This window comes from Aspergillus eucalypticola, assembly GCF_003184535.1.
Source record: "Aspergillus eucalypticola CBS 122712 chromosome Unknown BO83scaffold_2, whole genome shotgun sequence".
Lineage (NCBI taxonomy): Eukaryota > Fungi > Ascomycota > Eurotiomycetes > Eurotiales > Aspergillaceae > Aspergillus > Aspergillus eucalypticola.
The window spans coordinates 1,349,302-1,371,873 of NW_020290276.1; the positions used below are offsets into that span (position 1 = coordinate 1,349,302).

The 22,572-nt window shown below is 49.3% G+C and overlaps 9 protein-coding genes across 9 annotated transcripts; 3 read left to right on the plus strand and 6 right to left on the minus strand.

Moving 5' to 3' along the window:
• Positions 1 to 459: 459 nt before the first annotated feature.
• On the plus strand, positions 460 to 2,500 carry BO83DRAFT_449978 (Ras-GEF domain-containing protein; the record flags this gene model as incomplete). The annotated part of the gene is made up of 4 exons (XM_025536772.1): positions 460 to 690; positions 728 to 1,753; positions 1,829 to 2,045; positions 2,115 to 2,500. The coding sequence occupies 4 exons, from the start codon at positions 460 to 462 to the stop codon at positions 2,498 to 2,500; spliced, it is 1,860 nt and encodes a 619-aa protein (XP_025392928.1).
• Positions 2,501 to 2,914: 414 nt separating this feature from the next.
• On the minus strand, positions 2,915 to 3,552 carry BO83DRAFT_413830 (uncharacterized protein). Its single transcript, XM_025534518.1, has 2 exons — positions 3,420 to 3,552; positions 2,915 to 3,360 (listed from the first exon to the last, which is right to left on the minus strand). The coding sequence occupies exon 2, from the start codon at positions 3,337 to 3,339 to the stop codon at positions 2,932 to 2,934; it is 408 nt and encodes a 135-aa protein (XP_025392929.1). The 5' UTR covers positions 3,340 to 3,360; positions 3,420 to 3,552; the 3' UTR covers positions 2,915 to 2,931.
• A 1,144-nt stretch (positions 3,553 to 4,696) lies between these two features.
• Positions 4,697 to 6,939, minus strand: BO83DRAFT_302930 (Zn(II)2Cys6 transcription factor; the record flags this gene model as incomplete). The annotated part of the gene is made up of 5 exons (XM_025527168.1): positions 4,697 to 4,961; positions 5,019 to 5,791; positions 5,851 to 6,592; positions 6,649 to 6,767; positions 6,838 to 6,939. The coding sequence occupies 5 exons, from the start codon at positions 6,937 to 6,939 to the stop codon at positions 4,697 to 4,699; spliced, it is 2,001 nt and encodes a 666-aa protein (XP_025392930.1).
• Positions 6,940 to 7,549: 610 nt separating this feature from the next.
• BO83DRAFT_374740 (NAD-dependent epimerase/dehydratase family protein) lies at positions 7,550 to 8,727 on the minus strand. The gene has a single exon (XM_025530270.1). It carries the CDS (start codon positions 8,613 to 8,615, stop codon positions 7,707 to 7,709), a length of 909 nt encoding a protein of 302 aa, XP_025392931.1. The 5' UTR covers positions 8,616 to 8,727; the 3' UTR covers positions 7,550 to 7,706.
• Positions 8,728 to 8,951: 224 nt separating this feature from the next.
• On the plus strand, positions 8,952 to 10,192 carry BO83DRAFT_329941 (phospholipase/carboxylesterase). Its single transcript, XM_025528215.1, has 2 exons — positions 8,952 to 9,678; positions 9,809 to 10,192. Exons 1-2 carry the CDS (start codon positions 9,174 to 9,176, stop codon positions 10,027 to 10,029), a joined length of 726 nt encoding a protein of 241 aa, XP_025392932.1. The 5' UTR covers positions 8,952 to 9,173; the 3' UTR covers positions 10,030 to 10,192.
• An 852-nt stretch (positions 10,193 to 11,044) lies between these two features.
• Positions 11,045 to 11,972, minus strand: BO83DRAFT_433927 (putative nucleoside-diphosphate-sugar epimerase). The gene is made up of 3 exons (XM_025535728.1): positions 11,698 to 11,972; positions 11,411 to 11,621; positions 11,045 to 11,297 (listed from the first exon to the last, which is right to left on the minus strand). Exons 1-3 carry the CDS (start codon positions 11,907 to 11,909, stop codon positions 11,058 to 11,060), a joined length of 663 nt encoding a protein of 220 aa, XP_025392933.1. The 5' UTR covers positions 11,910 to 11,972; the 3' UTR covers positions 11,045 to 11,057.
• Positions 11,973 to 12,162: 190 nt separating this feature from the next.
• On the minus strand, positions 12,163 to 13,719 carry BO83DRAFT_374742 (DUF500 and UBA/TS-N domain protein). The gene has a single exon (XM_025530271.1). It carries the CDS (start codon positions 13,554 to 13,556, stop codon positions 12,306 to 12,308), a length of 1,251 nt encoding a protein of 416 aa, XP_025392934.1. The 5' UTR covers positions 13,557 to 13,719; the 3' UTR covers positions 12,163 to 12,305.
• A 1,287-nt stretch (positions 13,720 to 15,006) lies between these two features.
• On the plus strand, positions 15,007 to 17,180 carry BO83DRAFT_433929 (uncharacterized protein; the record flags this gene model as incomplete). Its single annotated transcript, XM_025535729.1, has 2 exons — positions 15,007 to 15,451; positions 15,531 to 17,180. Exons 1-2 carry the CDS (start codon positions 15,125 to 15,127, stop codon positions 17,178 to 17,180), a joined length of 1,977 nt encoding a protein of 658 aa, XP_025392935.1. The 5' UTR covers positions 15,007 to 15,124.
• A 2,909-nt stretch (positions 17,181 to 20,089) lies between these two features.
• On the minus strand, positions 20,090 to 22,257 carry BO83DRAFT_395362 (flavin-containing monooxygenase; the record flags this gene model as incomplete). Its single annotated transcript, XM_025533075.1, has 8 exons — positions 20,090 to 20,523; positions 20,585 to 20,987; positions 21,049 to 21,146; positions 21,218 to 21,313; positions 21,377 to 21,534; positions 21,613 to 21,822; positions 21,889 to 21,966; positions 22,031 to 22,257. 8 exons carry the CDS (start codon positions 22,255 to 22,257, stop codon positions 20,090 to 20,092), a joined length of 1,704 nt encoding a protein of 567 aa, XP_025392936.1.
• Positions 22,258 to 22,572: the final 315 nt, after the last annotated feature.

The window sequence follows — 22,572 nt, forward strand, 5'->3', positions numbered from 1 at the left end:
TATGTGTATAGAGGTTTTGTAGAGTAGCATACAAGATACCATTATAGTCATTCTTCCATAATAGTCATTGCTTCCGTAATAGTCATCCCTTACACGGCAGTCATTCCTTCCATAGTAGTTATTGCTTCCATAGTGGTCATTGCTTCCATGATGGTCGGGGTCACTACACTGGTTATTTTCACCGGAGTAGAATAGCTCCGCAATAACGTAACGGTAGAAGATGATAGATCAATCTCCGAATACCTCTCATTGAGGAAAAGCCCTCCGAGACCCGAGTAGGATCACTTTGCTGCCCATCACAAGCGTCCCAGAAGCCATTCCATCTTGGCAGCAGCCATCAAAAGAAGAGAACCAGCCGACGACAAGCGCACCAGCCCAATCATAGGCAACCATGATGACCGCCGAACCCACCTGAGACACGCACGGTGAGCAGACTATGAACGCGCTAACACGCAGAAAATGGCTCAGGTGGAGCCGTGCGATGGCCTTGCCTTACTCAATGTGGAGATGATGAGGCCGATCCGCGTCGGTGATAAGATTGATAAATGCTGGGCGATGTCGGAGCTTGTGCGCCCCTGGCCCTACCTCGCTCAAGACAACGGGGAAGTGACGCACAACGTCCATTCTATGTGGGCTGGTGGGGTTCCAGACCCGTGGTTCCAGCGCTATACTCGCTTCCCTCTTACTCGCGTGCGGACTATTGTCCACTATCGTCTACTTGCACCAGGCTGCCGGTGTCACCACGGACATAAACCCCCTCTTGCCCCAAGCACGTCGACTGGCCAGTGCAGCGTCTCTATCCGACCTCGACCATGCACGAAACAATACGCCCACGACAATGTCTTCCAGCTCCCAGCACGCCAGGAAATGGTCGACGATGCCGATCGACACGAATGCGGCCCCGTTCTTGAGCCTCGACTATGAGGATGAGGTTGTTTACGAGGACAACCAACGCCAAACCATCAAACAAGCCTCCATCTGTGGGCTGGTTGAGCAACTGACACGCCATGATCGGCTAGATGTCTCGTTCAACGAGACCTTCCTCATGACCTACCCGACCTTCGTCTGTGGCAGAGAACTTTTTGAGATTCTCCTCCAGCGACTGAACATGCCCCCACCTCCAGGGCTCAGCGACTCTGACCTCTCACGTTGGACCGAACAGAAGCAGAAGACCGTCCGCTTCCGCGTCATCAACATCCTCAAGACCTGGCTGGAGAGGTACTGGATGGAACCACCCACTGAATCAACAATGGACTTCCTCCGACACATCCACGCCCACATTCAACCTCTCGCCAACGTTCCCACTGCCTCGCAACTCATCACCATTATCGAGCACCGCTTGAAGGGTCAAGACATCCTCAAACGTTACATGACTCCCCCAAACAGCACAGTGCCAAAACCACTCACCCCGAAGAACATGAAGAAGCTCAAGTTCCTCGACCTTGACCCGATGGAGATCGCCCGCCAACTCACCATCATCGAATCACGTCTCTTCGCTCGGATTAAACCTACCGAGTGTCTCAACAAGTCATGGCAGAAGAAAGAAACCGATAGACCACCATCTATTCCTCCCTCACGCCGCACCAGCACCAGCACGACCAGCAGCACCAGTTCTATCGAACGCACCACCGGTGTCAACGCCACAATTCTACATTCGAACCAGCTCGCCAACTGGGTAGGAGAGATGATCCTGGCTCACGATGAGATGAAGAAGCGCGTCTCTTTGATCAAGCAGTTTGTTAACATTGCCGACGTATGCCCCCCCCCCCCCCCCCCCCTTTACTCGAACACTCTCAGCTCACATGCTAACACACCATGCTATCAATAGAACTGCCGCTCCCTTAACAACTTTGCAACCATGATGTCCCTAATCTCCGGCCTCGCCACAAGCCCCATCTACCGTCTCCACCGCACCTGGACGCAAGTGAGCCCCAAGACACGCAAACTCCTCGAAGACATGCAAAGCCTCATGTCCAGCGACAAGAACTTTATCAAGTACCGAGAGAAGCTCCGCGCAGCAGGCCCACCGCGCATCCCCTTCCTCGGTATGCAGCCTGACTTCCCTGCCTCCTTTCCAACCAAATCTTAGCATACTAACACCTAATTTACTAAAGGAACCTACCTAACCGACCTCACCTTCATCGAAGACGGCATCCCAAGCCACACCCCGCCCCCGAACGTGATGATAAACTTCAGCAAGCGGATCAAAGTCGCTGATATCCTGCGCGAGATCGAGAGCTGCCAGGCTGTCGGGTACAGTTTGCTTCCTGTGCCTGAAATACAGGAGTTTATTGTCCGGAATGTGCAGGCAGCAGGAGGTGATGTCGAGGGCATGTATGAGAGGAGTTTGGCGTTGGAGCCGAGGATGGCTGGTGAGGAGAAGATGAATATGGGGCAGCTGGGGGTGGGTATGGTAGGGATGAATATGGGAAGGGGAGGGTATATATCTACGGGGAGTCATATGAGTTCGGTGGTTATTGCTAGTATGGCTTTGCGGTAGTCAGGGTAGGACAAGGGAGGAGGGCTTATGAGGTATGATTTTACGAGGTTATTGATATGGTTTGGTTTGGAGTCCTTGGTGTTTTAGGAATTTTAATTTTGTATCGTGCTTTATGGCTCATGAGATAACATGTTGTAATCGATAGAAGATAGGCTTCCGCACTATGTCTATTGCAACCATCGTTCTAAAGAAAGCCTCCAGACAGTATTCTGGGGCTAATTAATATTGTCTCTCTTCAACCACATGAAATGCACAGCACATTCATTCAGTCAGACATAGGTCGAAACAAAAAAATACAGAACCAAAGCAATAATCTAAACAGCACTCCCTATCCTGACAGGGAGCGGCACCCTTCAAACCAATAACCCAATACATAATACACAAGAACGAAATTAAGAACCGAAATCCCAATCCCAAGAACACAAGCGCACCTACTCAACGGCAATCCTCACCTGATCAAAATCAACGACAGCCCTGAACTCCCTAAACTTCACATAGACAGTAACAACAACACCACGACCATTATACTCCGCCTCTCCCGGAGGCACTTTAACGGCAAACGACGAAGTCTTGGGACCGGGGAACCGTTCCCGGAATGCCTCCATGTTAGCGAAGCGAATAGCCACGGCGTCGACGTATGCCTTATCGGTCTCGAAGTCAACGGCGACGGAGGTTATGTTGGGGTTCTCGCGTGGTGGAGCGGGGAGGATGAAGTGCACGGCGCCCTGCTTTGCATCGGGTCTTGATGGCTGCACGATGGCGCCGCCTCTGTCCGGGCGGATTTTGAGGGCCGGGTCGGCGATGGCGCCGGAGCCGGGGCCTTGGAGCCAGATTGCCATTGTGGTTGGGAATGTGGGTGGCTTTAGGTGTTGTTAGTTGGGTGTGTGTGTTTGTTGGAGGGGGTATGGGTGGTACTCACAGTTTGGTGGGTTGTAAGGAGATTGATCTTGGGTTGTCTTGAAGTAGGAAAAGATGTTATTTGATCGCTAAGTGCTATCTGGAATAAGACCGGACGGGGCAGGGACTTATATAAGTATTTGAAAAGGATGCTGAGTGAGCATCATTGGCCATTGGTCGTTGTATGAAGATACCCAAGAGAGTCGAGGCTCGAGAAGGGCGACGTTGTCCACTTCCCATTAGCTGGTGAAACAGCTTGCAGTGTGCTGTAGAGTGGGCATTGGTGAGCAATTTTGGAACGAGGCGACCAATTGATGTGAACAAATTGTGATGCTAAGGGCTTAGTTTATCTTCTCATCCAAGAACTCTCTGTATGTGGTGAGAAGGAGCAACAAATTATGAACAAGACGAATGCATATAGGGTAGTTATGTTACGTGAGGCAAAGTATGGACAGCCTCCCCTTGACTACAGCATTAACAGAGGTATTATGGGCACGTGACTACTTGTCCCTGAGTTATAGTGCTAAAGTCACCCAAAAACCCCGGTCGCACGTACTGAATCGGACATTATAACCTACAAACAGGCGTAGATCGACAGGAGAAGGCATAGCCTGCCTGGTAGCAGTATGGTTGGGTAGAAATGCGGCCTTACGATGCAATGTGGTCTCAATTAACAGACACAGTCGACACGTGCAAGTCCCCATTCCCACTAAATGTACGAGGCAGTGGGCACATATAATTAGCTCGCGAATGCTGATCCGGGTGCGCTGTTCAGCAAGGCTGAGGGTCCAAGTGTGGGTATCCCTCGGCCAAGTGTCGGTGAAGCTGACAAAGCGGGTAGCGAGGGCAAAGAATGAGGAATTCGAAAGTAACGAATGGCCTTGATCAGTAGCACTATGTAGGCACCCAATGGTGAGTCAGGTTTAATGTTATGCCATAGTGCCCAGAATCGTCCTTCCTGTTATTCGAAACATGTTGGAACGCTATAGGAAATCGAGAACATCTATCCCTACATTGGGGTTAAGCGAGTCCTCGACACCGACCAATTCGCAGGACCAGAAGACAAAATCACAGCATTGATTTATGTATAATCGTAGTTGTATGTATAAATTTAGCATAAAAATTGCAACCCACTATCCAAACCTAACTCAATATACACTCGCGCATATGCGCCATACTATATGGCGGTGACTTCAACAAGTCGTAATACATGGGTATCCTGAGCAATGACTCCAGTAAGCAATATCAACAGGAAAAATATAAAACTGCAAAGCTTTCAAGGGGCAGACAAGAGGTAAGTCACGATTGGGTGAGCTGCCTCTGACTCCGACGAGCCTTTTCGATAGCGCAGTGGCCTAGTCTGATCAACTCGGCCACGAAATTCGTAACTGTTTGCATATGTGCAATCTCTACATCCGAAGTACGTCGCCGACGAACATCCCTGACGAGGTCTGGGACCACCGTCAGTAGATGCAAATCTTCTTCCACATATGGATCAAGTGGGTTCGCTAAAATGCTGCAAAATATGGTGAGGATGGCGGACATGGGATAGAAGATGATCATCCTAGGTGCCATATTAGTACGAATAGATCGGGTCCAGATATACCACGTGAGAACGCACCAAAAGGCCTCAGGACGCACTGAACTGATGACCGTTCGAAGAAAATGTAGCGAAGACCGACTAGCCTCTACGGCTAAGAGCATGCTTGAATTTACTCCCTCCAGCATTCCAGTCTTGCAACTTCTCCATTGCTGACCCCAGGCTTCACATCGTCCACTGGCGCGATGAATGGTGCACATCATATAATGATATTCCAGTCGAATGACAATTGGTTGCATGCGGTATACTGGTATCGGGTGCTGTTCCTGGAAAGTCCCGAGGGTTGGGCGGTGCCCGGGTGGTACATTTAGGCGCCATTGCTCGAGTTCGTCGTCAAGCTCGCGGATATCTTGTAGCAGTTGGGCGTCGGACTTGCGCAGCGCTTTAGCAGAGTAGAGTGTCCGGTAGGTTTTCGACTTGAGCATCGTCAGTCGTAAATCTCCGGGGAAGATGGGTATGGCCATGTCGTCGTAGCGGATAGGATTGCCCTCCGTGCTGGGGTATTGGATTTCGGTATAGTTCGGTGGAAGTGTAAGATCGCAGTATTCATCGTGAATAACTGGCGGTTGGCCGGACCGGAAACATATCTCCTTGTCGAAGCCATAACAGAGCCAGAATAAGCGACGGAGCATTCGTTGAGATCGCCATTTCCGGTCTTGGGGGTCTTTTGATGACTCTCGGAACGCGTCTGCGGTCTCGCCTGTCTCTCCGCCAAGCATGAACATGACCCGACATGCCATGGAATGAAATTGGTTGGCTAATTGTAGTTCACCTGTGAATGTTCGGTATATAGCCTGGAGTCGCAATCAATGAGATCGGTGCTTGGCCGTGAGTGGGTAGGGTCAGTCCTCACCTGCATGACCATGGTCTGTAATGTAGATACACTGACATCGTGCAGAATATACGGAAGGAGGCTTTGTGCCTTGGCAGCGTAGACTGGAGGATCTACCGGGGGAAGACTTGGGGACGGATCCAGCTCGGCAATGAATGAAAGGAATGCAAAGATACACGCTCTAGCCCGGGCATATTCCACAGGCGGCGGCCCTTGACATGGTCGATACGCGAGCTCCACGGTATCCCGGAAGAGAACCTCATCCACCACCGGAAAGACCATACATTCACCAGAAGTGAAGAAGTGGCTCACGTACTGTTCCACCAACGACCGGTCCGGAAGGTCCGGTGTGACAGAGTGGTTGTAACCATTCTGCGGGTGGGGAGTCGTCAGGTGAGGGACCTGGTTTGGGTACTTGTGCGACCAGACATCCTCGAATGTGCCAGGCTCTCCAGTACAGGACTGCACCCACTCGTGCCCAGATTGTGAGAAGCAAGGGATACCACTATATGACCGAATCTCACCCACATAGTGACCGGCAAAGTGGATCTTCCCGAACAGTAGGCCACTACTAGGAGCCGGATTATCCGTCTGAATAGGCAGCTCCGACGACCCAGCCAAGCTCGGAGACTGTTCAGTATCCAGATGGCCTTTCTCCAGTAAGGAAAGACAATTCCTTGGGTGCTGTGTGGTCGAGATCGACCGTGTGAGAAGCTCTTCAAGCTTCCGCACCCTGTCCTCCAGATCTTCCTGGTGAGGTCGTCTCAAGGGTCTGAGGAGTTAGTGGCATGTCACAGGGAACAAAACATACAATCTCACCTTGGATTGGCGGGTTGAGTGGTTTTCTTTCGTTTGTTTCCGCCAACAGGCCTATCAAAGGTACAATCCAGGTTATGGTGGCGGCACCAATTACAGGGGACAGATGTATCACATTGGATCTGACCCGCGGGAAAGGTTAATACACTATTGCAAATTGGACTGAAAGTGGACACCCGAAGCGCAACCTACTTTTCTCCGATGGCACGAGTCACAGGCCCGGGCAGTACGCCGGAGGGGCACATACCGATCCCCCTCGGGGGTAGGGCTGGACTCCGGCACGCGCGCCTGCATGTTACAATGTCGATCCAAGGGGATCCCAGGGACAAAAGCGCGAGTGGGGACCAATCAGCAAAAATGACAGCAGGTTCTATGAACCTCCTAAGCAAGAGCTAAACCGAGCAATGGGATGTCAATGGGGCTGCGCGCATATCCGCACAGCAGAACATGACAATCCCTTTGAGGCTCGACGCGCCACCGAGACATCCGGCTCGGTCCTGCCGCTTAGTCATCGGCATCGGCCACGGGCTCTCCGGTAACCCAATCGGGAATCCTTTCAATATATGCCGTATCATGATAATGCGAAAAAAAAAACTTAGAGAAAGAGAGGGGATTATACTCGACGTCAGTACGTTCAATTTCCCGGCATAGTTCTTTAGCTCATGAAAATCTCGGTGGCGTCGATGCACTGCCATCATCTCTTTTCGGCAATATCGGGCTCAACCGCCAAAAAGAGGGCCTTGAGCCGCGGCTATTTTAGTGGTTTCCGCATTGGGTTTACCATTAATCGAAGTGCCTCGGAGTGTCTCAGCTAGACACACATTATTTGCTGCGTGGCCTGATTGTTAACTCCGAGCTGCCAGTGGGCCTGACTGGGTCACATTTATGCACATGAAATGAAGGGCTCGAGGAAAGGTCATAATTATGCAGACATATGCTATGACATGTTGTCCACCCGGAGGACCGCGTTAAGCCATTGCTATGGTTATGAATGAGGCAGCTATTTATGTCTACGACCTACTTCCCCATCGGATACCTTATTCTGCACCACCGCTTATCCTTCACTTCTGAAGACAATCATCCTGCCACCGGTGTTTCTGCTCAAAGCCCAACAACTCCTTCATCTTTCTATTAGTCACTGGGGCCTCCTTCTCCCCCATTTCCCTCGTAATTGGAACATTGGGGCACATCTTCTGCAAAAACTCCGTCGTGCTTGAAGTATTCGTAATCTCATCATTCACCGCATTAAAGACCTGGAACCCCAATCCATCGGTGACAATGCCCCGCTCAAACATTAGCCCAATATCTCTGGCATCCGTATACGCCCATCCATGCACCTTATACTGCTCCGGCGAATGCATGTACTCCTCAAATCGACTCCGCAATTCCTCCGGCGCGACAATAGCGCCCAGTCGCATGACATAGATATCAGTTCCGAATCGGCGAGCAAAGCTCCGCGCCGTACGTTCCCCAATCACTTTCGTTAGACCATACACGTCCATCGGATTGGTATCTACCTCCTCGTCAACCGGGAACGAAGGATAATCGACATCCCCTTCTGCAAAAGCAACCCCGTATGCGCAGAGTGAACTGGCAGTTATGATCTTCGGTACGCCTATCCGACATGCAGCTTCGAGGACATTATAGGTGGAGAGAGTATTGCCTCGGAAGGTCTCATTATCAGGGACGATCATGTTGCGTGCATACCCGGCTAGATGAATGACGGCATCGGGGACCTGGCGGAGGGGTTCACAGAAGGGTTCCGTGAGATGGAAATGGGAGTGCAGGGCGCCATGAACTTGACCGTTGTCGGTGAGATCAACTTTGAGGGTATGGACTTTGTTGCTGAGGGGAGCGGGAAGTGGGTTCAGGTCCAGGTTGAGGATGTCGTAGTTTTGGGCGAGGAGGTGGGCAATGATGAATTGGCCGGCTTTGCCGGAGCCACCGGTGAGGATGATGCGTTTGGACATGGTGGTGGAAGTAAAGGGGTGATTCTAGGAAGTTGAGGGATAGCTTGGGACATGTTGTGAACAGGAGCTGCTGCTGCCCTTGGTCTCAGTGGTTTTGTTGCTGGTGCGGGGGTTCGTGGGGTGTCGGGGAATGTCCGGGGAAAGGGCTTTTGGAGTGGTTTATTGGGTTTCTGGTTCGCGGTGGGACCATCATTACCCATTGTAGACTATACCACAGTGTAGTACTCCATAGTCCGTAACAATATTACTTTGTAGTTATATACCAGGAAAGACATATCTTCAACTGACAGAAGGATCCGATCGCCATGCAGGATTTGTCCAGAAATGATACTCTGGCGCCAATGAGAATGTTTGGCCCCCGAAACTTGCAGCTAAAATCTCACATGACCAACCATGCCCCTCGCGATCTCTCACCGTCTCGCAAGTCGCAACAACTCATCTCGTTTCGCAAACTCTAGCATCGCAGGTTCGATTCTTTCGTTCTTATACTGATTAGGAGACGGACTATATTATCCCAGCCTCCCACCCTTATACTCCTTACTCTACACCACCTTCAGAATGTTCCCTCCCGAACCCCGCCCCCGCATCGCCTGCTTCCACGGCGGTGGCTCCAAAGGCGAAATCTACCGAATCCAATGCTCGCGCCTCGCCAGCTTGCTCGAAAATGACTTTGAATTCGTCTTTTTCGATGGTCCCTACACCCGCGACGCCGGTCCCGGCGTCCTCCCCGCCTTCCGCGGCTACGAGCCATACAAATCATGGGTGACGAATGACAGCGACGGCAAGGAACTCATTGATGGCAGTGGATATGACGATGTTGGCCGGGACGGGATCGAGAGGGTCTTGAAGCTGATGGTGCAAAATGACCGAGAGCAAGATGAGCCAGCCGGTCCGTGGGTCGGTGCCATGGGTTTCAGTCAAGGGACCAGAGTGGTGGGTGGTTTGTTGTTGGACCAGCAACGCAGAGCTGCCTCGGGCTGGGATGCGAATGAGGGAATCCAGTTGAAATTCGGAGTTTGCTGCATGGGGGCCGGGGCACCGCTGGAATCGGAGGTTTCGAAACGTATGTTTGCTTGTTTTCCCTATCTGTTAGCGTTTCTTCACGGAGTGACAATCACCCGTGGAGAGGAGTGTTGCCTTCTTCCTGTCCAATGTTGGAAGCTTTTGTCATGAAGTTAACTGACGTGTCGCAGACTTCAACTTTGAAGATAACACAGTCTCGCTGCCTACATTGCATGTCCACGGGCTCAAGGACTGGGTACTGCCGCTCAGCCGACTCCAGTACGCGAAATATTATGACTCGAAAACCAAGAAATTGTACGAGGTTGATTACCATCACGCCATGCCATGGAACACACACGAGGTACAGAAATTGGCGGATTTAATACGGCAGATATATAAGGAGAATGCCTAGAATGCCTGAGACTGCGTGTGCCAGTGCAAGCTCGGGAGGAGTTGTCTTGGGGATATGGCCGTAGAGATGGAGGTCGGATAATGAATTATTCAACACGGGATCATGGATTCTGCGAACAGAATTATAAGTTTAACTCATATAATAAAGATAGACATTGGTTAGTATTCAAGATGCACTTTCCAAGCTCTTTATCAGTTGTCAACTGGCAGAGCGGGTCGGCAAATCAGAACAGCACAGGAACCATTTTCCGGCTGTCTCCGTAGTCTTGATCACAGTGCAAACCGCCATCATGGTGCCTGCAACCACATGGGTCCACGCGAGTTGAAAACAATGAAAACAATACTGAAAACATTGAAAACAAGGTGAAAACACTGAAAACAATGAAAACAGGGGATAGGGCCACGACCCTAGTCACAACACAAGGGGTAACTATTTAAATGCGACCGTAAAATAGAATGCAGCTCTTGGAACTATCACAGCTGGACATTTTGGAATGTTTTTATACTCCCTACATGAGTAGCCATCGTTGTCATGATCAATGGACGGCAAACCATACCAGCTTCATATAAAAAGAGCCACTTTGCTCAGAAAAACTCGAAACTTCCTTGGGAAGGTTCCTGCTTCCCTGTTTTCAGTCAGAAACCAGGGAAGCCACCCGAGTGGTCGGTATGTCACTATTCGCCTCCCCCTCTCCATGATCAACACCATTACAGTCCTATGATGTCCGACATCCCTTACTTAAATATTGTTCACTTTTTTCTCTGTGGTGAAAAAGAATTGTACCTATTCAAGACGGGTCTCTGATAGGCTTCTACCATTCAAACTTTGTCACATTGTCATGTTGTCAACTGCAGCAGCTAACATCAATGCTTGCTAGGAATCATCCCGTCCCGTCCACATCTACCAGTATAGATATGAATCTCATGCGATCGCAAATTTTCATTAGCGAAATAATAATGGAATGCACAAATCAGAAACATTCTCAGAGTATCCGATTACTAGATCCCACAATCAGCACAGTAATAAATTTAATGCTCCCACCGCAACATCCTCTCATTCTCCAATACCCTCTCCCCATCTCCGTCCCCCTTCACAACAACATCCACCAACACCTTTGCCAAATCATCCACCCAAATCGACGGGCCCATTCTAAAGATCACTGTCCTCAAACTCATTCCCCGTGCAAGAACCATCCCCGGTCGAGCAATATACACCTCTAAATTATTGTTGTTCTTCTCGTAGTCGCTCAATGCGTTCTCGACTTGTCCCTGTTCATAGCCGCCGTTAGTATCATATCCTTCATCTTAACGTAGACCATAGACCTCCACAACACATGTACTAACTAGTAAGAGAGAAATAACAACTTCAGAGGGGGGTTTACTCTAATCTTCCTCGTCTCCCCCGCCATCCACAACGACCTACTCTGATCCCTCTCCGACATCCCTCCGCTCAGATAAACAAAGCGGAACTCCCCCCCTCCCTCAACTGAGAAAGATAAATGTGTGCCAAAGGCCCTCATCGCAGCCATCGTATACTCAACGTTGATTCTCCGAGCTGTTTCGGTATCTCGGGTTCTGTTCACCCCGATCGCCCTGTTTCGGTAGCCTTTCATTAGCTTCACGGAAATACTTGTTATATCTGTACGGGAGATGGGTTGGAAAGGTATACCAAATACACGCCTCCGCTCCCCTCAACTCCTGCAATAAACTCTCAGGGTATGTAAGGAAATCATCCACGAGTCTGACCGTGAGCTTGGGGTTATTGGTAGGGAGCGGGCGCCGGGACAGCGCAATGATGGATGTGATGTGCGGGTTTCGCAGACATTGGGTGAGGATTTCGTGGCCGATGAAGCCAGTACTGCCGGTGAGGATTATTTTCATTATGATTCAGTTACACTAGAGAGCTTGATGGTTTGGCATAGTCTGATGATATGGTGCTTATTGTTGTGAATGGGGGTTGTTTGGTGTAGATATCATGGTAGGTCGTCGTAGATAACGCGGTTAGCTGGACACAGCCACTTTGATCATCATCAGGCTGAATAGTTAGAGCTACTAAGGTGTGGAAGGATTCTCGTAATATCCTATGTATTATGGGCTTACGAATTGAGGAAAGACGGAATTTGCACGAGTAGAGTTCTATGATATGGAACGTCTTTGTCAATCGTGATTCGTTATCTTGGGTGTTCTAACAATAGGGCATCTAATCAGGTTGGCTCGCTGGAAGAAGCAGATATAAGGATATGTTGCGGGCGCATTTCATCAATCGCAGCCGAAAGGCTACTGATGACCCGGGTGATACTGGGGACCAGGCTGGTATGGCGCACCCGGTTGCTGATATTGAGGACCCGACTGATTTGGGGCACCATGTTGGTACTGCGGATCACCGTGATACTGGTATTGCGGACCAGGGCCTTGTTGAGGTCCCTGCTGATACTGAGGCCCAGACTGGTACTGGGGCCCGGGTTGATACTGCGGACCAGAACCAGACTCGGGCCTAGGCGGATATTGAGGACCTGGTTGATATGGTGCTCCCTCGCCTGGAGCCGCCCCAGTATGAACCATTTGAGTATGCTGAAGATCCTCAGGTGCATAATCACTAGGACTCGGTCCCATGGGCGCTTGCACTCCAGCAGGAGCCTGGTCAAAGTTCGCATCACCCTGCGCGGAACGAATGGTGTGCGTCAACATTCGCACGGACGGGTTATCCGTGCGCACATGTCCCGTCAGGATCTCTTTGACAGGAACCTTCCGACCGTAGAACCTCTCATTCTCATCATTTCGTTCAATAACAATTGTTCCATCAATCTGCACCCCCGCGTAGAAACCCCGACTCTTGACATAGCACCAAATCGGCGCCCGGCGCTTGTGCACCTCCGACTCCAACACCCCGCCCATGCCAATCGGGCCCGCAGCAACAGTAATCTCGCTGCCTAGGGTCACTCTGACCTTGGTGAATGCTTCCAACGCCTCGTAGGTATTGATAACCATCACGCAGTCGTAGATATCTGCACCAACAAGGAATCCCAAACCAGCCGTATGCAACAAGATTCCCGAAGGGGCACTCCATTCCCCGGTCTCCGGTACCCGGGCGATCAAGATGCCACTGCCACCAGCTCCACTGAACCACAACCCCGTTCTCATGGCCGTGAACACGACGATTCCCTTTGCCTGCCGGATCACTTCCGAGGGGATCTTCTTCAACACCTTTTGCTTTCCGCGCGGCTTGTCGATTTTCTGTTTCGATGATGATGCGTCGTTGCTGTTGACAGGAGGCGCAGTGTCCGCAGCTGGCTCGTCCACGTAGACTCCATCTTTACAGAAACTGCGGAGAATGCGGGCGACCTTTTCGCTTTCTTTGTCGAGGGTCATGGGCCAGAAAGCTTCGGAGCCCAGCTTGTTGCTGAGTCGGTTGACGGGGGCGCCTAGCTTGTCGAGGGCGCCCCAGGCTTTGTCGAAACCCATCTTGCCGTAGGTCTTGGTTTTATCCCACATCTTGTGGCTGTTTGTGTTGGTGGGTGGTTGTGACATTGTGAGGGTCGGAAGGGAAGGCGGTTATAGGAGGGTATTTTGAGGAAGAGGTGGTCTAAATGGGAAGAGAGGTGTATTTATGTCTGATTCTTGACAGGCAGAGAGGAAACAGGATATCTAGTGTGAATAAGGCGATGGCTGACGTAGGGCGACGGAAGCACTCAAAAATGAAGGCATCAACAATGGCGGGGCATCTGCGACCCGCGGGTCCCGCTATTTTGAGTGGCTAAGCCTTCGGGATGTCGTAATCGTATTGAATTGCTTCTTGCTATGCTAGGCTGGGGGGTCCCAGTTGCAACAGGTCAGAAATGAGTGCAACAGGTTCGGTAACCTGGTTATGTATTAGGGAATAATATATCTTATTTACTATTATTATTATTATTATTATTCATTTGTAATTATCGATAGTATTTTTTATACTGTCTTCTGGCACCAATTTTACTTAAATTATTTCCTCAAATAGGAATGTGTCCACAGAAGAAGCGCATTAGCTGGCCTTAAACATTCTTTCAGCTTTGGGCCCACAGGTACAGATTGCAGTGGCAATAAATGGTCCGTTACATGTAGCCTTATCTACTTACGACGAGGCGCATTCACAATATTGATACCTATGGCACTGACTCTAGGCGAATCAAGCCCATTCAGCAAAAATAGACAAGTAGGACAGAGTTTCTTTATAACAAATAAACTCCCAATCCCTTCCCCACTTCCCCCTAACCTGAGATTGAGTGAGAAGGGGTTCTTCCTTTTATTATAACCTTTGATAATACACGGATCGGTCTTCAACTGGCCGGCAAGCATACTCAAAGCAAACTCGTCAATGCAGAGCAAGAACCACTGGAGTGGTCGGCGACGGAAGGCTGTGCTTCTTGTTGTAGTATTCTCCCACACGAGAAGCAGGCCATAGGGAGAAGGGCACCTCGCGATACGTACTCCAAGACTATTAGCTGAGCACAGTAGCTTTAATGCTTTAATTAATCATGAATTTACACTATGAGATTTCCCGCAGACATGGTCGGTTCCGCAGTAGATCCATAGTACCACCCACCAGTTTGCCTTCCGAGCACTAATGAATGCAAACTCAAGGGAACATTCAATGTCGCTCGTTGGAGGCGGGCTATATGATGCACTTTACCAGGGTCTCGAGATAAGGAAGGCGAAAAGAAGAGAAATGTGACTCTTCCATTTTTAGACTTTTACCAAACACATAGGCTAAAATGATGGTCTACATGTATACATTAAGCAGGGCAGTCCGAAATTTGCTGCTAGCTGGGCTGCACTACGCTCTGACCCTCGGCTTTCATGGTCTGCTGACACTCGCAGTGGCCTTGATTTTCAAGTAGGTCCCTGGAGGCTCTGATAGATGCTAGTGCAAGGCTACATGATATTTAGTGGCATCCTCTCAGTCATGGGCGGCTAATCTCCCTGGTTATAGCACAATCCCCTACTGCTTAGGCCACTCTATCGGGTCTTCAAACACCCCCTCTCTGTGCCCTTCCAAGTTTACCCAAGCTAGTTCCTTCACTCTGTCTCTCACAGTTGCCGTTTGTTTGGATGCATACTTGAAAATGGCAGGGGACGGACAGTCTAACTACGACGCTGTTCCAGTCGAGGAGCAAGCAACATACCTGGATTCACCGTCGAGACTCTCGTCCCCACATTACGAGGAATCCACAGTCGACCACCCAGAGGACACTGAAGCGGACCCGAAAGAGCCTGGCTTGCAGCCTCTCGATACCTCATTGCTGTACAGGCTTCTACGTCTAGTGTTTGACATGATTGTTGCCTCCATCAGCCTGCTATTTGTCATTCTCGGTGTCTGGGCTTACAGGATCGACGGAAATCTCGCCGGCCCAAACTCCACGGGTTTCAAGCTCGTGAAAGCCGCACAATACGTCAGTAAATCCGACGCCATCCCCCTCTACCATGTACTACGATCAGTCCTCGCTAATCTACTCTTGATGGTCATGAAAGGCACCTACCATCTTCCCGGTCCTCTTCGCCGCCATTGTCGGCGGCAGCATGAAGAGCATCCCCTCCTGGTGTATCCAGACTCATTGGGGGACAACGGTCGGACTGTTGCAGCGATGTCTCGGGAGTCAGAGTATCTCGGGCGCAGTGCTCACACAGATACAGCTAGGCTTGCTAGATTTCGGCGCTATAATGATAATTTTCTTGTGGTCTTTATCGCCATTGGGTAGCCAGGCCTCTCTCAGAGTCATTTCTATCGTGGCAAGGAACTCAAGTAGTCCGCGGAACCTTACTACCATAAACACCTTCACTGCTTATCAATACGGCAATGCCGACGGTATAGCAGAAGCCCAGCGCACTGTGGTGTATCCCACCGTTGCTGTCATTATGGCGGCTCCACTCTTGGAAAAGCGCAACCAAGATCTTTGGGGCAACGTGCGCTTCCCTATGCTGGAAAATGAGCAGAGCCTGTGGGACACGACCGGTCACGAATGGACGGTCATGCCCGAGGAGAATAATCTGACATATGCATCACTGGTCGGCACCCCCGTGGGCAATCTTGCGGATGCAGGAAACACCTCTTTCACCCTGCCAGGTTCATACCTGTATATCAACTGCTCGAAGTTCGGAAAATCCAACCAGACTGACTTCACCAACTACACCTCCTCGAGTTCGCCACTTCCCGAGACTGGTGTTGACTGTGCCTGGGCAAGCATGCGCGGCGGCACCCAATACCAGATCGCCATCTCCCAACCGTGCTCAAATTTCCGGCTGCTGCCAGAGGCGAACACCACCCGGCCTGCCCGCCAGCTTCAGTTTGAGTCGCGGGTACAGGGGACTTCCAGGGCAGAGTGGACGCGCGCTGAGTGCGATCTGACCACAACATACGTCGACGCCAACGTGACCTGCACGGCCAGCGCCTCGGGCAGTTCCTCTGCCAGTACCTGTCAGGTTTCGTCGGTCCGCGCCTCGCCTACACCTCCCTACGATCGCAACTGGACCGTCTTCGATCTCAACGAGCCGTTCAGCAGCCAGCCTGTTCTAACTTTACTCTCAACGTTCTTCCCTAACGCCCAGGTTGCCGGCGGCGACCAGCCCATCCTCGTGTATCTGGAAGACCCCTACCACGCGGTGGTGAACCCTGACTCCCTACAGGGCACGTATACGGTCGGCAAAAAAGCGTTCGAGACGAGGCTGGCCCAGATCCTCAACTCCGTGCTATACATCGGTATCAATCCGTCCGCGTTTACGGGGTCCTTTGCAGAAGAGGAGGCGTTAGCGAATTCTCGAACCGTCCCAGGGGCAATCACGACCCTTGTTCACGAGGTGGTTCAGTGCAGCCGGAGCTGGCTCGGCGTGCTGCTGGCTGCGTCGCTGGCGCTCTTCCTCTGCGCCATCGCCGGCGCTGTCTTGCGCTTTTGCACCCTTGCACCCGACGTACTGGGGTCAATCGCCGTGGCGTTCTTGCGCAATCGCATCCCCGATCTCGTCGGGTCCTCCACGTGGTCGGCGGATGAGTGGGTACGGCATACCCGCGACACGCGATTGTACTTGGGCGATGTGGAGGCCGAGGCCGAGGCAGGCTGCATTGCTCTGGCGACCTCGCCAGAGGATGTGCAGGTCCCCCTAGTAAAGAACAGACTTTACAAGTAAGAGGGCGCTCTGCCAATATCTTATGTACTAGATAGAAATGTACAGAGCTTGGTAAGAATAAGGTAAAGACATGCTTTGCGTTCACACTGCCTGGGCTCCTATGATCTGGCCTAAACGGAAATAAACTGCCCGGTGAGGTACGGTTTCTTCATCGTAACACAAAGTATCTTGATAAACAGACATGGGGATTACCTTCGAGTATCGCAGCTATGGTATCTCATATAGTATCAAGTTCTGTAGAGCCGAACAGTAGACTATTGTCACTTATAGATGGGAAGACTAAAGTAAAATATGCTTCGGGATCACCCTGTTCACTTCTTGAGATCAACCGCATCTGGGGAAAGCAAAAGTCCAAGTATTAGTACATAAGACAACTAAGATACAAAGTAAGAACCAGCGAATGAGAACCCAATGATTTTTTAGGTCAGCCCTTATAATTACAGGTGTGTGGTTGGAAAAAGAAGCGCAAGGCTGCGAACCTCCAATTACCTTAGTCTCCCATGACTTCAGCTCTGCTTACCTTCTTTTCCTAGGCTATTTATTATAAAACCTGACATAGCAAAGCCTGCTTTAATCTCCATCTGGAGCCCTTACAAGATTTGTGCTGTCAAAATGCGACCGAGAAGCCGCGATGATTTTGTGATTGTGATTATGTGCGGCCTCTCTTTTGAGACGGAAGCGGTCGAAGGCCTGTTTCATTCAAATCTATCATCAGCTTGAGAATACTACAACAAATAAAAGATGATAGAAATGGATATATAAATGGATATTTTGGTAAGCATGATATGGTCCTGTGTTATATAGCTAAATAGATAAGGGTAGTATAATTGGTGTTCCAGTCTGCTAGTCACTTATATAAGTATCACATTTGCTTTGGTGGTTGGTATATGCGGAGGTGTTTTACTGTCTTAGCGATAGAATATGACTTTGGCTGACATGTCCTGCGGGCTGAATTATTCTTCTGGCTCCAGTCTGACACTGTCATACTAACTTCTGACCCCGTCGCGCGTGGGTGCCCGCTAGGCTGCTGCATTCTAGGATGGAGGTGGCATCTGTGGCTGAAGGGGCTGTGTCGGTCAACATTGATTCCATGGTACCTTCTGCCCATCCACGAGAAGGCATCCTGATATTTGTTTCTGCCTGGGGAGGGCCATTCTCTGGTTGCAGTGGCTAAACACTCTGCACTCTTATTCCATATCTCATCGTGTCTTCAGCCCTAGACTATATTCCAGCTTCCAGTCTCTTTTTGGATCTCATAAATTTTCCATTCTTCTTCGTCTTCTATCGTTGTTTTCATGCTTCTGGATGTTAATCTTACATCTATGGTCGTCGAGTATGTAATATGTATTATGCCTTAGAGAGTGTTCTATCCTATGTCCTAGATCTACACGCTGATACTTTCATTATGTCTACTGTTAATGACGATAAGTTACTTTGTATATCCAATACTGGTACTATTCAACATACACAAATAGGATATCTTACCCCAAGATGCACTTTTTCCAGTCGTAGATACGGTTACTTGGCTAAGATAGCATAATGGGTGCCCTGTAGTCTCAAAGAGGCAAAGGATGATCTTCTAGGCTGCTCTGATCAGAAGTGCGAAAGCCTAGACTTGCTATTTAGCTGTCTATGCTGCAACCCCGTCTGATGTAAGCGCTAATTTGAGATATGGCGGGCGCCTTACAATGAGAGTGAAAGTCATCATTTCACAATACAAGTTCAAAGTCCTAGAATACTGTGGAGCCTACCTTTCTCTACCCTCGCTATCTCTCCGGTGAGAAGTCTGCCGAGCTTGTCTCAATGCTATACTTATATAAACGTTCAGTATATAAGCGGTTAACTCTTATGACCTGACGGGTAGGTTAAGGTATATCGGTTAGGTATAACCACTCTACTGTCAGCCGTATTTTTTAACCGTCACCATTAACCTGACCTGGCCGTTAGCCACTCTTATAGGAAGATAAAAAGTTGAGTTCTTTAGCACAGCTCTATACCAGATGAGATAGACTCACTTACTATCATAACAAAGATAATCTAAGTTTTTTGTTAATCTTTAAACTGTTCAAGTAATCTTGTTTTTCTTGAATCATCTTAAAATTTTTATAATGATAGGATTATATGTAAGTGCCCTACCAATGATTATCAAAGAAAGTAGTATATAAAAAGGATGTTCTTGGGTCTCTTGATGAAGTAAGGATATAGAGGAAGATATAGGATCTTAAGATGAAATTTGGTAGCGTAACTATATGATAGAAGAGAATAAACAGAGATTAGAATCATTATTTTTTCATGAACTCACGTGTGTGCTTAATTAGGGCATATAAGCATAGTTATTATAATATATAAGCATAGTTATTATAATGGACATAATAATTTAGTAGTAATGTGAAGTAAAATATATAACTAGAACGCCCCCGTTTGAAGGTACCCCTATGTTCTTGAGGAGATATTAAAGGTCTCGCAGCTCGTGAAGAAGATCACGCGAAAGTATTTCAGTGTGGCGGCCCTTGCATCCAAGGGCGGCCCGCGTTCTGGAGAGCTCCTTGGTGTGGGCGCAGGGATGGCTGCGCGAACCACGTTTGCGCCGTTTCCGGGTTTCTCTGCGGACTATCCGCACACCCGCACAGATTCTAGAACTAGCGCGGCGGTTGCGGAGCGGACTGGTATTGTTATTCAGAGGAACTTTGATTGTTGATATTTGGAAACTTGAGGGTTATATGTACAAGATAGACATCAGATTGATCGAAAATCAATCTGCTTGGTGCCAAAATAAATTCCGTATACGAAGCTCTCTTGTTGTTTATTTGGTCGATGCTCGATTCACAACAACTGCAAATCTGTGGAGCGGATATGACATCCTATATCAAGCTGAGACTCTAGTTTACTGGATTGTATTATTGTACTATTCAGTAATCTCTATAGCCCTTGTCTGGCAATGCTAAATAATCAGTGGTGTCTTTTCCTGGGTCCTCCCTAATCGAAAAGCCATTGCCCAGATACTGGAAACGATTATTGCTGAAGTAGGTGTATTCCCAATCTTCATAGCGAATATCATCCATCAAATGGAACCAGTGAACACGACTTCCAGGATGAACAGCAATAACAGGTCCATCGATCTTTCCATTCTTGAACCAACTTCTGCACGGGGTGGCCCATGCCGTTCGCTTCATGAATTCGGTGATGTGGATATCATATTCTCGGATAGCCTCAGGTTTAGGTGTCACGGCTTTGATACACTGGGATTGGATTTTCTTCATAAAGTTGATCATGTACTTAGTCGAATGCTCCACGATCGGCAGTACACTGCCATGGCCGATAGGAGCATTTGGTCCGAGGAACACTGCACAGGTCAGTACCTTCTAATGTATACTCAGAGAGAGGGCGGGGTGAGGGTAACCAACTGAAGTAGTTGGGGAAATTTGCAGCCGCCAATGAGAGATATGCCGTCGGCTTCTCCTTCCATTGCTCAGTCAGACGCTTGCCATCACGGCCAACCAAGTCGAAACGCGGTGCAAAGGACATGTCAAATCCAGTGGCGCATATAAAGGAATCTACCTTAAGAACCTCCCCAGTGGATAGAACAATCCCCTCCGGCACTACCTTGGAAATATTATCAGTTACCACTCGGACATTCTCTTTCGTTAATGACTCGAGATAGCCATTCCCCGGAGTTGGTCGGCGACATCCAACTGCAAAATTGGGCAACAACGCTTTCACCAATCGCGGGTCATTGCCCAGTTTCGTGGTCATATCTCTGATTGAATACTCCCGTGCCTCTGCCTGTTCTTTGCTATCGACGATAACCTGTAATCTCTTGTATTAGAGCTTCTGACGGCATTGATTGTTATAGAGCTGGGGACTTTACAAATCTGAATCTCTTGTTGAGTTCCCCTTCAATTGCTCTCCTGTACTCAAGATACTTTTCGGGATTCTCACGGAAAGTCTTCTTTTGCTCTTCGGTAACTGGGTTTTATTTGTTGAGGTTAGGGCATTTCAACATCCGAAAATTAGGTATCCTGGAGGAGAATACACACACTCAAAATTGGCGCCCCCAGGTCCCGCATGACTCTGGGCAAATCCAGCAGTAATCCAGGTGGGGGTCCGGATAAAGGTGGTTAGTGATTTAACCTCTGGATAGCGCATGTGTCAGACGAGAGCGAACAGACCGGCAGAGAGGATCCCATCATGCTTACTTGGTTGAATGGTAGGAACTATTTGCACTCCAGATGATCCACATCCTAAAACAGCGACGTTCTTTTTGTTATAATCATAGTCTTCGGGCCATGCGGCGCTGTGTATGAGATCGCCCTTGAATGAGTGTAGACCGGGAATATCAGGCCATTTCCAATTACTGGGGTCCACCGTATCAGTCAAAAGGGAGGACCAAAACAATTCCCACGTAATTGCAACAAAAGAGTGAAGGACCCACTTGAGAACACCACAGCCATTGATGAGGATATGCGCCCAGTCACAAACAATCTCCCTGGTCGTGTTATTTGTGATCTTCAAGTTCCAGATACCCTTCTCCTCGTCCCAGACGGCCCCAGTCACCAAATGGTCGAGGCGAATATACTTGTACAAGTCATACTTGATGGCGATATTCTTGAAGTACTTGAAAATCTCCCCCGCTTGGGAGTAGCTGTACTGGAGTTAGTTGGGGTTTACGGTCAACTGAGATCAAAGCTGATTTCGTGTGCCATCTTACAAGGTGGACCACTCTGGATTGGGTTCCCAGGAGTACTGATAGTTATGCGAGGGAATATCGCAAGCACATCCTGGGTATCTAAAGGCAGTCAGGTAAGATATTACGATTGAAGTTTTTGAGGTACAATTCACCAGACACTGACCTGTTCTCAAACCACGTTCCTCCAATATCCTTATTCTTTTCGTAAAGTTGCAGCTGATAGTTTTGCATATGCAGTTCCATGTGCCGCGCGAGATTCAGTCCACTGGCCCCGGCCCCGATCATTATCACTCGGAGCTTTCTCGGTGTGCCCAGCGTCTCCTCTTTGATAGAATATGGTGCGCTGGAGGCGGCGCCATTGGTATGCAGGTCAGTCGTGTCGTGTGTCATGGTGGTATCGGTAACTGATTGAAAGCCAAAGCCAAGTATGCTCTTGATTTCCTGCGTGGATCTGTTTGTTATTAATATTCTGGTATTGAGAGAAGCATGATAAAGCTCAAATTTACCGCAGGCCCCCGCGTAGTGCGTCCGTCCTCGGCTTATCCCTATCCGGGGATCACTTTATGCACCATTTGTTTCTCCCTCTTCCGGGGAAGTTGAATGGATCCGCTGGTAGAAGATTTGAATGACCTTGCTTTTGCTTATGCATCCGACGTTCGAGATGATCTCATGTTTTAACATACGTGGAGTCGATGGTGGCAACGT